The 16,691-nt window shown below is 33.1% G+C and overlaps 2 protein-coding genes across 2 annotated transcripts; both read left to right on the top strand.

Annotated features, from left to right (window-relative positions):
* Positions 1 to 1,042: 1,042 nt before the first annotated feature.
* Positions 1,043 to 4,624, top strand: LOC128204706 (multiple epidermal growth factor-like domains protein 10). Its single transcript, XM_052906107.1, has 6 exons — positions 1,043 to 2,076; positions 2,474 to 2,594; positions 2,749 to 2,846; positions 3,067 to 3,159; positions 3,450 to 3,608; positions 4,545 to 4,624. Exons 1-6 carry the CDS (start codon positions 1,059 to 1,061, stop codon positions 4,622 to 4,624), a joined length of 1,569 nt encoding a protein of 522 aa, XP_052762067.1. The 5' UTR covers positions 1,043 to 1,058.
* On the top strand, positions 4,476 to 12,698 carry LOC128205441 (receptor-type tyrosine-protein phosphatase mu-like). Its single transcript, XM_052907073.1, has 14 exons — positions 4,476 to 4,609; positions 4,814 to 4,850; positions 5,069 to 5,172; positions 5,375 to 5,500; positions 6,318 to 6,466; positions 6,802 to 6,937; positions 7,450 to 7,578; positions 7,801 to 7,903; positions 9,079 to 9,155; positions 9,355 to 9,489; positions 9,782 to 9,922; positions 10,135 to 10,292; positions 10,814 to 10,949; positions 11,246 to 12,698. Exons 3-14 carry the CDS (start codon positions 5,074 to 5,076, stop codon positions 11,351 to 11,353), a joined length of 1,497 nt encoding a protein of 498 aa, XP_052763033.1. The 5' UTR covers positions 4,476 to 4,609; positions 4,814 to 4,850; positions 5,069 to 5,073; the 3' UTR covers positions 11,354 to 12,698.
* The last annotated feature ends 3,993 nt before the right edge of the window (positions 12,699 to 16,691 follow it).

Genomic DNA, 16,691 nt, shown 5'->3' with positions numbered 1-16,691 from the left:
ACATTTGTACATTTCACCAAAAAGCGCGTGCAACGTTGTTTTCTGACGTCAAAGAACAGTAATTTTAAATCACTATTGACGTCAAATAGTTCATCTACAAATCGCATTTTTACGATTAATTATTTTCAAGTTTTATTAAAAGCCTTGAAGACTTATATATATATAGTTCATTGCGCTTTATAGAAATGGTATAATATACTGTTTGTAAACCATACATTAAAAGAAAGAAAAAGCGGCTTATTGTTGCGCGTGACTCATCTTACATGGGGGGGGGGGTGTATGACGGTTTCCCAGCACTGGTCACTTGACCGGAAACACACATCCGGTATGACAGAATACTGTTTGGTGTAACACTCGGTGGAAAGGTGCCCAGACATTCTCTGAAACAGGTTGGGCATAATGAACTTCTTAATACCGGAAACACACATCCGGTATGACAGAATACTGTTTGGTGTAACACTCGGTGGAAAGGTGCCCAGACATTCTCTGAAACAGGTTGGGCATAATGAACTTCTTAATACCGGAAACACACATCCGGTATGACAGAATACTGTTTGGTGTAACACTCGGTGGAAAGGTGCCCAGACATTCTCTGAAACGGGTTGGGCATAATGAACTTCTTAATAAAACTGGTTTGACCTATCCAATTGTTCAATAGTATAAAATATTAAAAGTAAATAGAGTTATCTTGACATAACGATACAATCATATGTTGTTGTTTTTACTCTATGCCGTTGACTGTTTAGACTGTAATAACGATATTATATAGATATAAATTTTTAAACTTTAAACCAATGTATAATGACATGTTATGCCGTTGTATAGAAATAAATTCCTCTACTACATAGAAAAGTACTGGTTTATTCTGATCTCAAATTGGGTAATCAGATATTCAGTTATTTCACTTCCTTTTCTCTACAGCTAATACATTGGTTTCGATTATTATTTTAAGTAGTCAAAATATCCAGCGCGGAAGTGAATGAAGAACGTTTTAGGTCTGTGTTAAATTGGAGTACTTATTTCTTTAAAGTTCATGTGAACATGAAATTATAAGTACAATGCTACTTATATATATACTTTTATTTTTAGTTAATTTTGTGGTTTGTATAACCTGTCCACCTGAATATCTTGACCGCTGTGAAACTTGCGATACGCTGTTAATGTGTGTTAAGTGCAATGTAGGATTTTGGAACCCGTCTTCGAAATGTTCCTATACTTGTGTTACAACAACATGTACGTGTACCAACCATACTGATTGTCTCTCTTGTAAAGACGGATATTATGGTATTGGAAATAACTGTGATCAGAATTGCTCTTCTGGTTGCAATGGCAAAACCTGTAAAAACGATGGAACGTGTTCATGTAAGCCTAATTTTACTGGAATCAAATGTGACTCGTGTGTAGATGACAAGTATGGGGGAAATTGCTCAATGCAATGTAGCCGTGGTTGTGAGGGAAATAATTGCAGTCTTATCGATGGATCATGCACCTGTAGGGAATATTATAGTGGAGTGAAATGTGAAAACTGTAGCGCAAATCGGTATGGGGAAGAGTGTTCAAAACCATGTAGTCTGGGTTGTTTAGACACTTGCTCTTCTACTGATGGAAAGTGTGATTGCAAAGAATTTTACACAGGAGATAAATGTGAGACTTGCGAAGACGGGCGGTACGGCGAAGGTAACTGTGATCAGAAATGTTCTTCTGGCTGCAATAGCGTAACATGTAACCCTAACGGATCGTGTACATGTAAGCCTGACTTTACTGGAAGTACATGTAACACTTGTGTTGCCGGCAAGTATGGATCAAACTGCTCTTTGCAGTGCAGTCGAGGTTGCGAGGGTATCACTTGCAGCTCATTAAATGGAACCTGCAGCTGCAGGAGTAATTATAGTGGTGAACAATGTGAAAACTGTATTGCAGGTCGGTATGGAGAAGACTGTTCAAACACATGTAGTCTGGGTTGCTTAGACAACACTTGTTCTCCTGATGGAAAGTGTGATTGTAAAGCCTTGTACACAGGAGACAAATGCGACGTTTGTGTATATGGGCGTTACGATGGCGGTTGTTTGAATGCATGTGAGTTCTGTTGTTCATGTAATACATTTTTAATTTAAGAAATAATTATTCCTAAAATATCATATGACATAAGATAACATTGATTGCGGTTTGATACAAGACTAAGATGTTCGTTTGAACAAAAATATAAGACGAACGTGCACTTATTTTCACTAAAGAACAGTTCTTTTAATCTTATTGCAAACCAGATTATTTTATTAAACAGTTTAATAAAACCTGTCCTCATTGAGACACACTATACATATACATATACATTTCCGTTTGTCTGTGAATTAAAGTCATGAGAAAAAATGTATTTGTTGTATCTATCTGAAAGTCATATTATGTGTTTTTTAATTAGAATACATTATGACTAATCCGTTGTAAAATCAACATGTTCAATTACATATGTATTTAGCAGCAAGAAATGAACAGACAGAGATTGAAAAAACAAAAGTTGGTGCGGTTGTCGGTGGGGTAATTGGTGCTGTTATTGTAGTTGTAGCGGCTGTCCTTGCTGTCATCATTCTCAAACGAAGGTATTATGTAAAAATGATATATTTATTAGACTTTACATGTTTGGTAATTAAGACCTTTTATATCTTGAACAAAAATAGTTAATCTCGTTAAATCTGAATATATACAATTTTATTAAAGATAAAATATCATTTTTGTCATGTTTGCATTTTAAAGAAATGAATTATGCTGGAACAAACCGCAAGGTGAAGAACAGCACAGCGAAGAAATACACACAACTCAGCCAGTTGTCTACGCTACAGTTCAGAAAAACAGTAATGTTTTATGTCGTATCTGTTATATCACCTAATCTCATTATAGACATATTTATACTTTTATGCTATGTTTTTTCATTAAAATCATTTAAGAGCTTGTTTGGTGTTTGCTTTTTAACAGAAATCATTGGCAAAAAACAAAAGCCTGAAAACAAATAACCGCCGTTATTTTAATATACTTATTGAATTCCTTAAGCCTGTGCTCAATCTGTTTATTTAGGACACTCATCTGTTCCCGCTCAGCATATGGAAACCAGTCAGGGCAGTCAGGCGTATCATCATCGCACTTCAGTAACCGAGCACGCTGAAACTGGTAAATAATTAAACGTATACGTATGTTTTCAGCTTGATTAACTCGTTTTCGAGTCTGGGTTCTGGGTAGACGATAGTTAAGTTGTCCGGTGTGGTTGGCCATTTGTAGAACGTACCTTGGCAGGACTCGAGCCCAAGACCCTTTGAATAGATATGCACCAAATCATAAGAACAATTTCACCGAGAATATGACTCACCTGTAATGCGATACCAAGTACTATTCGACAACTGAATATTATTCATTGAATATGTTTAAGATATTAGCAATGTCAACATTTATTTGCTTTAAAGGAAACAAATTATACGAAGACATATCAGATGGGCCTGACGCTTCAGGCAATGTTCAAGATAACGTCAAACAAGAAGCAGGGCACAGAGTAAACGTGCAAACACACCACGTTGAACTGGTGATGACAGAAGAAACTACTGATGACGGTGTGCTTGAAATTGGTAAACTTTAGAATATACAATATTTTATCTCATATTGCATTGTTCTTAGATATGCTTTGATTGTTTTACTGTTTATTTGTTTATGTATGTGTATATTAATACGAATTTTGAATTTGTTCAAAAACACGTAAACATTGGGTAAGTTTTGTCCCGACGAAAATTATGCGCTATAATAGACTTACATTTGTCCAATAATTTAAATGTGTACTTGTTCGCTGTTATAATAGTACAATACCAATCCTTTAGATGAAGACGACCAAATAGCTCGAGCAACAGCAATCATATTTGAAGAGAAAGGCGGTATATATTACAACAATGCTGATAAAATCAATAATCAAAAAGTCGCTGTCAACAACTTAACAAAATTCGTGATCGAGAAAACTGACATAGATATTGAAGAAGAATTTGAGGTAAAAAAATAACTTTCCTGTTTAAGGCCCTGATAATTACCCACCATTCGTTAAATATTTCAGAAATGTGTTAACCTTTATTTTCTTGATAAAAACATTCAACCACTAAATGGAACTGTGGAACTAATGAGATTGTCTAACTTTTATTCAATTGCATAAAATGACAGTTCCCGTTTTCTTGCAGAAATTTCCATATGGATTGACAAAGTCATACGCCGTGTCGCAGAAGCCAGAGCATAGTCATCGAAACAGATATAAAGGAATTTATCCATGTATGGTTTGTGTTTCGATAAAATCATTGCGTAAAGAGATATCATTTTAAAAATGCATTTGACAGGTCATGTCTATCTCTCCATGAAACCGAGCTGCTCTTGTCTACAAATTGACAAGGCTTATGCTTTGAGGTTTATGTGTCATATGTTAGTCTAGTTAAAATATGTACGTATGATTTAATCATAATATCAATTCATCAATTATGGGAATGTTAATTGTATGTTATTGGATACATATTAGTATCTATTTTCAGACGACGACACAAGGATCAAGCTACGCGACTGTGAGACAGATTACATTAATGCTAGTTTCATAGATGTAAGTGAGTCGTAATTTGTGTTTCTTATGTGTTGCCTATAAGCCTTCATTTTATATTAAGTTAACGATACATATTTCAAACAATAATAAAATTAGATATAAAGTATTGACAGCATTTCATCATTATCTAACATTTTTTCCTCGTATAGAAGGTGATGATTAAGTTGTTATTGATTTAACTCATACACTATACGTTAATTTCAGGGGTATAATAAACGACATGCGTACATTGCAGCTCTAGGTAATATATGGGATTTCAAATGTTTGAATTATAACTTTAATATATATTAGGCAATTGATAGTTTCTAATCGCCCCAATGATAACACGATTTCTAACTCATGCTGCAATATAATTTCGTACTATGAACAACTGTTTGCATTACAAATACTTTAGTGTACATTTTTAGTGCATGTCTTCATAAATACTCAGCTGTTATCAACTTCACTGTTTACTTAAAGGTCCTATGTCAAAGCAGCTCGGGGATTTCAGTCCATTTTGGCAGATGATCTGGCAAGAGAAAGTGGAGAAAATTGTCATGCTGACCAACCTTGTTGAAGATGGGGTATTATTTTTACACAACATGTACAATTTAAAGATTCATTGGCAATCACATAGTTATATTCCTTGTTTTATTCGCAAATATATTCACCGAGATGGCATGCAATAAGACCCTTTTCAAACATAGTTGACAAACTAAGTTGTATTCCTTATGTTGATCAATCAAACCTCATTCACGTTAACTACAATTTTGCATTGCCTTGCAGAAGAATAAATGCGAGCAATATTGGCCACATCCTGAAACCAGTAAAAACTACGGAATGTATTTTGTTTCCTGTCTTAACGAGAATGAATATGCCGACTATAAGAGGAGGGAATTCACAATTTCAAAGGTGTTGAGATTGAAACAAACAATAGTGTTTAATTATATAATTAGTTTATATATAATTGTATACCAGTTCTGCATTATAAGTGAAAGAACAAGCACAATCCTATATATAATATACGCAACTCGTTCAAAAAGGTGAACGATATTCAGTAGTCAACCTATCTGCCTTGTTTTGGGACTAAATCAATACAATGCACATCGTAAAGATTACTTCAGTTGCAAAGAGTTTAAATCTTTTTTGTATTCAAACAAACTATTCTTTTGAGTGAAATCAAGGTTATCAAAGATTATTTCAGTTTAATATTTTGTTATTCAAACAAACTTATCTTTCGACTGCGATCGTATGACGAATTACAATGTTATCTCACAAGTGTGCAGTATTTTAAAGCAAAATATCAATCTTCAAATAAAACTTCCTTATTCAATTTACCTTCTGTAAACCATATATTACATTCAAATTCTTAAGTTAAAGTTTAAGAAAAGATTGCATTTTTTAGACAATAACAAAATTATGGTCTCTTTGCTTTTGAATAACATTCAAGGAGACGAGCCTTTAGGGCTTCAACAGAATCATGACCACCAACACAAATGAATAATCATTTGAAATGTCAATGCATATATCAAAGTCATTTTAAAATTAGTTTGCTGTAGAAGCATCGATGTACTACCCTACAACACTTTCACTACTGTATTATCAATTTTGTTTGTAAACCTGAACAGTTTTACATGTTTTGCATTTATATATTTTATTTAGTGAACATTATGCAAACAATTAAGGTTAACAAACATAATTATCTCTTGTTCATTGCAAATTGTCAAAGGGTCGCGAGACCAGAGAACTTCATCACCTTCACTTTACCTGCTGGCCTGACAAAGGTGTGCCGGATGATGTGACAGGAATCACTGAGTTCAGACAGAGAGGGCAGAACATACCTAGCCAATTTGATGGTCCTATTCTCGTTCACTGCAGGTACATTTTGCCTTATTTGGACTAGCTCCAATGTTAATACATGTATATACAGAAAGAATAACCACCACCCGTACGAGCTAACTATGCCTTCATGTGTTTACTTTGATTAAAAATATGTAAATGATTTTCAGAAGATATTAATTGTTAGTTCGTTATGGGCTTTGTTTGATAAGACAGTTCTTTTATCATTCTAATAACTAAAAACACACATGTATATGAAATACTGTATTCGTAACGTTTCACTATATGTGTGTTGAGGTTTCATAGAAACAACAATGTCGGCTTATCTCCCGTGCATTCACTTATTTCAAAACATTTGTCGTTGGATCATTCAGTGCTGGAGTTGGAAGAACTGGAACATACATTGCTCTAGATATTTTGACAAAGGAGGGAGAGAGTGAGGGATCATTACACATCCCTGGCTGTGTGATTAACATAAGACACGATAGGGCCAACATGATACAGACCACGGTGCGTTATGATATGATATATATTTTGAAAACCCTAGATTATATTAGTGCAAGTTATCACATTTTTCATATAAAAAGTAGATTCAATATTTTATTTATATATGAAACATGTCAATAATAGTTGTGTCGCTTAGACTGAACAGACCTTATATAAGTTTGGCATTCCAACATAATTATCTTAATTGTTTTTTAACCATTTATGTATATACCTTCACACTAGTAACCGGTACAGTAATTGTCTTGATTGTACAATATATTTAACGTCGAATGTAAGTGTCTAAATCATGCATGTTAAAGTTCTGTTAAGGTCCTTTATGTAAACGACGCTGTTTATTGTTTGTTTGTTTTCTAAAATTTGTTTTCACGCCCCTCCAATTATGTGTGTGATCATACACTGACTGTCTATTTTTAAAATCAATCCATCAAATTTCATCTGATTGAATTTTGTTTAAAATCTGTGAAAATATGTCGAGTATAACAAATGGCAAGTTCGTAGTGCATGTTTCTTTTTAGAATCAGTACGAGTTCTTACATAAAGCACTCGTCTGTTCACTGAGTGATATCAGCAAACCAATAAGAGGGAAATACTTTCGCCAGTACATGAGGCAGATGGGGGATGAAGACTTCAACGGGCAGTTTCAGGTTAACACGTTGTTGTTGTTGTTGTTGTTTACTTTATTTCATACTTATTGGCACAGTTATTTTCGATATAGATATTCAAATACATTCTCTGCAAATGAAACAATATTAAACGTATTCGTTGTCCATTACTCTAATGTAGACAGTATTAAACCACTTTTACATATAAACAAATTTGGGATAATAATCAATAAAGCAAATATTGCTATTTCTTTGATTATGCAGGAGATGCAAACCATTTTAGAAAAGCCATCGGATAAGGAAATGCATGCCGTTGAGAAGAATAAGAGAATGAAAGGCAAGAACAGACCATTTGCAGACATACCAGGTAGTATAATGTTGCTGCTTTATGTGCTAGTATTCATTACATTCGCTGGGAAAGAGCATAAGTTATTATTTTCAGTGGTTAGAATAATATTTATAGATAATGTGTTATAATCAATAATCTATACTGAATACAATGTTTGTACCAATTCTGTTTATAACTTGCAACTCTTAACGGAGGTCTTAGTGACATTAAACAAAGTAACTTCAAATGGTCTACGTCAAAGATACTGTCTGACAGACATTTCCTATGAAGTACAACTGACGTTCGTTTAGCATCTTAATAGTTTGAGCTAATATAAGATTAATTTTAGTTGTTTAGTTTTGAATGTGTTTGTTATGGATTCATCTTTATATTATGCAGAACAAGTTATATATAAATGCTTAAATTCCAGTTCTTTGATGGGTTTCACTGATCTTCGTCTACACCAACCAAAACAACACAGCGACACTTTCATAATGCATATTTGTACGGACAAAAAACTATATTTAAAAGTTGAAAAAATCGAATCTAGTGCATGAATTGGTCGTCACCTGAATAATATTGCTTCACCATGTTGGCATGCCTTGATTTTCCTGCATATCTTGCGTATTTTGTGATGTATATACGGCAATATCTGTTAACGTGTGAAAACTTTGAAAAGCATTTGTTCACATTTGCCCACATTGTTGTACAACAAATATTTTTCTTATTGCTGCCATCTACGTGATTTTTCGTATATGAGCAAAGAAACAGAATTAAGCACCGAAATGTTAAATATTAAATAAACTTATATCATTGTTAACTTTATGGACCGTCGAAATACAAAAGACTTCTGGAAAAAGTATGATTCAAGGTGAATGTTTTGAGTCTGGTGAAAGTTGGATAGTAATGTTCATATCCTTGTAGCATAAACATGTCTATCATATATATATATATATATATTCATAGCCAAATCTTATTTCTGTTAAATTTGATATTTAGAGATAAAAAATGAAGCTTAATAATAATTTGTTCGGATATGGTTTACTGCGAATATTTTACTGCAATGAAATGTTTAAGTTGCATTTCATGGTACATTCCACTCGTAAAATGATGTTGTGTTTGCCGTTCAACTTTAATTTGATGGAAATGGATCGAAACTGACTTTATATTTAAAACCATAAATACTTAAGATGCATTGATGATATATATTTCAGGAGATCGCAACAGACCTTGTCTGTTCCTTGATAGCACACCAGGAGCTTCTGGATATATAAATGCTGTTTACATCGATGTGAGTAGCATATACACCTTGATTGATTTACATTGTGTGCTCAGATCATGATAACCAGAAGAATACTAGAATACTAGAATATAAAAAACTAATGCTTACCAATAGGCAGTGCAGTGAGGTTTTAAATAATATTAACAATTTAAATGTGCCAAGCGCATCAGTATCAATCAATCAGCCAATAATGAAATTCCTTTTTCAGAGCTTGAAAGAGAAGAATCACTTCTTGGTTGTACAAACTCCTTTGAAAGAAACTGTGATTGACTTTTTGACACTGCTGTTGCAGGAAAATTGCACATGTGTCGTATGTTTTGAACATGCAACACAAAAACAAAAAGTATGGTTATCTTAATTTACGATAAAGTTGTAAGATTGATTTATGTTTATGCATTAGCTATGTATTGTAATTTATTTATACATATTAAACTTATAAATGCTAACATTGATAACAGTAGATGGCGTTTTAATTTGCTATATCATAAATTTACTTTAGTCAAAGGTAGCAAAATCAGTCAGTGATGGTGAAAAACGTTTTTTAATATAATAACATATATTAAAAAATCAGTATTTCTACCTGAAACTGCCACCTGTGACTCTAGTTAATTATACTGTTAATCCCAATATTTCAGAAACAAAATGTCGGATTGTATTATCCTGCTGGAAACCACGTTTTAAAACAAGGCATGTTTCAAGTCAGCTGGACCAAACAAGAAAACCACGGCTTTTGCACAAAAAGACTCCTAACGATCAAACACAATGAACCCAATGGGGTAACTATACATTTTTAAGATTTTATAATTGATCATTTTGTGTAAAGACATATTAAGAACAACGCTTGATTTTCCTAGAATTGATTAGATGTGCCACTTCAGCGGGCACATATTCTTATAAGCGAATATTTAAAATGTTTTATGAATTACTGGTTACAAACACTACGTCAATACAAATATTTTGATGAGTCCCAAAACTTTTTGTTAAAAAGCAATGTTCTGAAAGGGAAGTCACCCACTTTGAATTCAATGCATGGGATCATACCAGTGACATCCCGAGATCAACTAAAGATTACCTTGATCTTATCAAAAGAGTGGACGCAAACTTAAGAGAAGTTTCTAACCGAGGCCCGGTTCTTGTTCATTGTTTGTAAGTACCGTTTTTTATACAATAATTTACTACATAATGCCATTAAATATAATATTTTCAACATGCATTTGTGTGTTTTCATTTATCATGATGTTATTTCCATTTTATCTTCAAAGGCATTGCAATCAAAACTTTTCAACAAAAATTCGTGGGTGTTTTTAAGTTGTTATTTGCATATTTAAACAATTTCGTTTGATTATCGAGATATGTTGATGGCATCCACGAGGATCATTGAATTAGACAAGGCTGTTGTGATCCAACAAAATACGTATCGAACCAGAAATTTGAGAAGCAGTGGATTGAAAAAAATACCCTGCGTAATGGCGCATTGGAAACAAGCCCAGCGGCCACAAAACTAACTGGCACAAGTATTGAAAACGAAGCCAAATCTAAAGTTGCACTAACATTTGCCAGTCAAAGTTTATAATGGAACTAATCAGTAATCATTCATTTAAATAAGTTAATATACAATGTATAAGGCTTTAAATATAAAATTTGACTTTTATTTAATTTAATTTCAGAGACGGGGCAGGTAAAAGTGCATTGTTTTGTGTTGTTTCGATTCTGATTGAAAAGATGGATATATACCAGGAAGTCAGCGTTGTTAACACAATAAGGAAGGTCAAGTCAATACGGAAATCAGCAATCCCTACCAAGGTAATGTTTAGAACCGTTGCTTATAAGTGTAAATAAGGAATACGTTAATTTTATTCTTTAACATTCTTTGATCATTTTCAGACGTTTGAAGTCTGACATTTTAACAATGTTAATAAATATTATCGGATAATCTAAAGTTATTTTTTATGATTTTCTGTAAAAAGTAAATGACGTACACATACTTAAGGAGGTTTTCCAATTGTTTGGTTAACTATAAGTATTTATGACGTTGCTAAGTTACCTGTTTTGAAATATTCCTACAAATGAAAACATGAATGCTGTTATTTACCTTACAGGCTCAGTTTGAATTCTGCCACGAATGCGTGTTGTCCTACGTGAAGTCATTTGAATACAGTCAATATGCGAATTTCACCGCTAGAATATCCAGTGTATCAGATGCTTAAACTAATTGAAAAAGCTAGACAACAGCTAAGCTGAGAATGAATATACAAACGCTTGTCAATGCTTGAACATAACTAGGTTTTCCTGCCTGAACATTGTACCAGTATATAGGGGGTCTGTTCTGTTGACAAGTCCAATTGTTTGATACACAATGTATTTCAAGAAGTATTGATTTCGCTAAACCAGAGGAATATGTGAGCTGTCCATTAAGGATTTGCTGACAACTCTTACATATATGTACTATAAACAAGTTGTCTGGGTTGAAGTTCGTTTATCGTACAAAGTCACACAATGTAAACAAATCAACATAAACTTTCAATGATTTATATTCATGATTTGTGTGCGATTATAGATTGTTTGTAAATTATCATATTCTGTTGTAAGGTATGGTCTTCCTTGTAAAGTGTTCTAATCTAGATGTAAAACTGGTAGGGAATGTATCAAAGCCGTGAGGGAGTACATGCCAACATTTACTTACGCCTTTATCTGGACTCGAGAGTTAAGATTTGTATCTTTAAGTTATTACATTTCTTTTTGATGAACATGCCTTTATTGTTACCCTGCTGAAAATTCTAATGATTAATTTAAGTCTAAAATCTAGCCTCATTGCTACGTCATATCTTTAGCAATGATACAAGATGTAGAGTGAAGTTCATACTATGGACCCTTTTAAATTATCATCTCGTAGGTGTAAAATGCGGGTTTTTTATGATAGTGCTATTTATATAATGTAGGTAATATAGAAAATATAAAATGATTCCACATATCGACAGGGTTTAAAAACCGCGGCCACATACTACAAGATCTGCTAAAGACCGAAGAAACTAATAAAGCAGAGAGTTTCCTAATTATAATTCAAATTATACAATTTCTGTTATCAGACTTTGTTCTTCTTTTTTATATGCGATGCATATTTTATTGCTGTGTTCCAAATTTAACAGTTACTTACTTCCCATTATGAATATGGATAAGCAGATTCATTATAATACTTTGTTTCTTGTATGCGATCCTTTATTATTAACCTCATTGTGTAATAAAAGAGCATGATTTAATTTGAAGTATTCGGGACCTTTGTCGCATTTTAAGTCGTATATCGTTATTAATACTACCGAATGATCCGTTTTAAATCCTGGTTTAATCATTCTTTTCTTTACGTAATTTAAAATATTATTTGATATAATGAAATAATCTAGACGACAGTGTGTATGTGGTTTTGAATTTGAATGCCAGGTATATTCAAGATGGGTGGAGTAGCCTCCGTATATCACCTACTTCACAAGCGTTTATTTTGTTATGCAATTTATCTCTAAACTTTTTTGTGTGTCAGTTTTGCCGTTCTTTTTGGCATGTGAGCAATTAAGAATAGTATTAAAATCTCCACCAAAAATATATGTTTATTCGTTATTCCCCAACAAATAGTTTTGTAGCAGATCAAATATACTAGTTTCGACCTTATTCGGATCATATATGTTTTATTAAGGTAATTTCAATTTCGTTTAAGATTTTCATTCATGCATTGCTATTCAGGTTAAGACTGAATAAGATAACTTCACCATTTCTGTGATACGGGGTCTCGAGTTTTAAACCATTGTATTGCCGTTTTGCTCAATACTCCGTCTTGGTTTATTAGCATTTGTACGAGAATAATCCATTTCGATTAAACCATTCCGCTTTTTGAATATGCAATACAATGGGTAATGATTAGCAAACTAATAAAGGTTGTCTCTAAAACACGGTGCAGATGCCTTTAGAAAAATGTTGTGACTCTAAAAGAATAGAACAAGCAACGGTCTATGATGACACAAGAATACGTATGCACATATTTACAATACGAGTTGTAAAAACAATGTAAGACAAAGTATGGTTACAAGGATACTAGTATTCGATATATATAAACATAAAAGGTCTAAACTATTGCGTATATTAAAGATAATTGTCAAAACAACATTCTCCTTTAGTGATAAAGGTATATGAACATGCCACATATAAGCGGAAAGCGTTCGACTGTTTTTGCTTCTTAATCTCCAAAATATTTTTTGTGATAGAAACCTCCTTCCAGGTTAAAGGATAGTCGTAGCTCATTTAGACAAATACTGAACATGAGTTACCATGTATATGGTGTAAGTGATGCATTTAAATTGACAGTCAGTATATGTATCACGTTTATTATTGTATGAACATTTATTGTATTAGTATATATTTAAAGAAGATACAACACTTAAGAATAAAAACGCAGAAGTAGTTAAGAAATAACCTCACTATGCGAGGATATCGTTTATGCACAAGTTACGGCACCATGACTCACATTGCACGGCAGAGTTTAAATTAATTAACAATGAAATAAAAAAATGAAAACATGCAGCAAAGTGTTTAATTGCAATAAAATAATCAAAAGCAAAAGCCGAAACCACTATGTTTTTTTGTGGAGGACATTCTGACGGTGTATCTGTAATTGTATATATACTTGACGGTGTAAGCTCTTTATACTTTGAATTCATTAGTAACACTTGTGTGTACAATGTTGAGATTTCATTAGCCTTAAATGATCGGACAGAAAATAATAACTTTATTCTATCTATTTATAGTCGCGTTCACTAATCATACAGTGAAATACATGTATCTTTATCTGCCCGATCAACATTTATGACAAAAGTTGTGTCCACCTTTCAGGCACCAACAAACATAACATCTAGTCAATTGTGAGAAGATTTTAATGCCTAGATTAAATCCAACAAGCAATATATTATCTTGTCAACATGTAATCGGCTGGATTATCCAGAATAATAGAATCCACCATTCCCTTAAAATATATAATCAACTAGTGTACAACTGGTCTGCGATTTCGTCCCCATCAATATCATATACACTTGTTCATGTAGTCAAATTTGCAAGCCAGAAATAATACCAAAACTGCTGTATCCGAAAATTGTTGCAGCTATGCCAGTTTTGCATTTAAGATGCCTTTGTTACAGCGAAGTGACATTGGGACATTGCCTTGCAGTAGTATAAGAGCTCATTTATATTGCGCATGTTAGGCGACCATTTTTTTTACCTATTGCCATTCATAGTATCAATTTGCATATAAGCAAGCGTAGTGTCTCCCCTCGCAATTCGGTCTTATTGTATATGGCCGCATGAACTATATTTGGAATAACGTTTATCTTACTGTTATGGCCTTACGCCATTGATTCCGACAACGGGAGCACTATTATTTCCCCTTATTATCTTAAGTTGAAACCGCAATATTCTGCTGCAGCAAGTATCATTTTTTTTATAGATTCTCTCTTCTTTTTCTTCTTTTATCTTACGACTCATTTTCAATTTATCTCGGAAATATTTCATTTTGTATTATATTATTACCATTGTTTTTTCTTCATCATTATTTTGATAATTACCTGTATCATAGTAAATTTCTACCCAATACTGCATTTGGAATAAAATTATTTTCGCTTAATTACAACAGACACCATAAAACAGCTAACCGTCTGCATCTTGCCTACTTTGAAAAATAATGAATGTCGTTAAAACGGAACAAAAATGTATTCGGTCGAAACTGGCCATTAACGGCAAAAAATAATCTCTTAAAACCCTGATAAAACTGTAGCTAATTGACATTTATTAACTAATGTACAGTTTTGTACCCCAAACAAACACATCATAAATAATGTCTATCTTTTCATTTATTATATTTCATAGGTGCCACACTTATAGTATATAAACTTGAGTAACCAGTCTTAGACGTCCATTCATTAACCGTTTTAACCATGCGTCGTTTCTATGAAATGACAGAAGAACAATGCCATAAGCGAATGAAAGAAAGTTGTAATGCATCCCGGATTCTCGAAATTAACGCCTGTGACAACCAGTGTGCAGGTAAGAAATTTTAATACAACGCAGGTATCAACACTTCGTCGTTTGACTGTTCATGGCATCACGCGGTCTCAAATTGCCTCTTGTTAATGTTCGGGGTAACATAGATTTCTTAGATAAATTTATACCGGAATTGAGTTTGATACACTTTAAAGAAACATATTACAAAGTTTTTATATGAAGTCATATATGGTTTAAAAGGTTATTGATAAACTAAAGTTGCCAAAAGTAAAGCAAATAAACAGTAATTATATACCAAACAGACACTGTACGTGTACTACATTCAGTGCGGCTATGATATGTACAGTTGATATGTACAAATATAATGAGTACACATTTTCTTCGTTATATTTCCTGACAGGCAGTTAGTTTTTGTATATTTGTCGTTGAAAAGAAGGCCATTAATTGACATGTTTTACATGCGTTCCTAACTTAACATTCACATTTTATACAGATTGCAGCTCTTCAAAAGAGTGTACTACTTCAATGAATTGCTGTTTTGATGAAATGTACACAAAAGAAAAAGCTATGACCGATGATCTGAAGTGTACCCCCTCTGTAGTCGGAAACAAGTACAAAGAAGACATGTTTGGGCTATACATGATCAAAACATGTCCAGTAAGTCAATACAGTTAATACCAACCCTTTTTGTCAGTACTGAGGCTGATGCCTCCTTTTTTGTACACGGTATTCAGTCTTTTTAGAGAACTCGGGACTCAAAACGGTGTTTTATATTTGGTTGGAATTATTCGGATCGCAGACTTTTGTATAGTATAATTTATTGAGCAGATTTCCGGTAGAAGTTAGAGAACATTGGTTTTTCATAATAATATTGGTACTGAATAGTGGTGCGTATTCAGTAGTGTTGCGTATTCAGTAGTGTTGCGTATTCAGTACTGTATATGAAAACAACACTACGGGAGATGACCCCAAGAACATGAGCATTTACCTGCTCACGTATATCTGTATATCCCACAAACAGACATGTAGGATCTCTTTATTGTTTCCAATTTATATATTATGAACATACCGTGAGATATTGAAGGGATATGAAAGTTCAAAGAGTAAATATGGCATAATCGTACATTTAAGCATATTTTTATATCATACTGTACGGTTATGTCAAGAATGCATTACCGTTAGTTGGTTGGGTTCTTCGGTTTGGCTCTGTAGTTTTCATTGTATTATTTATAATTCTGTACAGATCTGATCTGACAGTGTTTTGTATGAATATCGATATATTTGCAAAGCTCAGTACAAATTTATTAGTTTAGGCAGTAGTTCATGAACAATAACAATTGGTAAAAAACAAAACATACCGCAAAAACTTATATAAAGTGTCATTATAGTAGTATATAAATAATAAACAAGCAATACTTGGGTCACAAGCAATCAAAATGAAATAAAAATCACATAAGGATTATGCGAAAATTTGATGCTTGGTGAAGCCATACTTTGTTGATATTATTC

Source organism: Mya arenaria, chromosome 10 (assembly GCF_026914265.1).
Source record: "Mya arenaria isolate MELC-2E11 chromosome 10, ASM2691426v1".
Classification (NCBI taxonomy): Eukaryota; Metazoa; Mollusca; class Bivalvia; order Myida; family Myidae; genus Mya; species Mya arenaria.
Note: the sequence above shows the minus strand (reverse complement) of the source record. Positions and strands in the feature narration are given on the sequence as shown.

Bases quoted from the DNA above. Each gene is read 5' to 3' on its own strand.
- LOC128205441 (XM_052907073.1), top strand. From the start codon at position 5,074: ATGTCAAAGCAGCTCGGGGATTTCAGTCCATTTTGGCAGATGATCTGG. The intron at 5,501-6,317 runs GTGTTGAGATTG...AAATTGTCAAAG, and splicing joins GGGAATTCACAATTTCAAAG to GGTCGCGAGACCAGAGAACT. The intron at 7,579-7,800 runs GTTAACACGTTG...TTGATTATGCAG, and splicing joins ACTTCAACGGGCAGTTTCAG to GAGATGCAAACCATTTTAGA.
- LOC128204706 (XM_052906107.1), top strand. From the start codon at position 1,059: ATGCTACTTATATATATACTTTTATTTTTAGTTAATTTTGTGGTTTGT. The intron at 2,077-2,473 runs GTGAGTTCTGTT...ATATGTATTTAG, and splicing joins TGGCGGTTGTTTGAATGCAT to CAGCAAGAAATGAACAGACA. The intron at 3,609-4,544 runs GTAAACTTTAGA...ATCTATTTTCAG, and splicing joins TGACGGTGTGCTTGAAATTG to ACGACGACACAAGGATCAAG.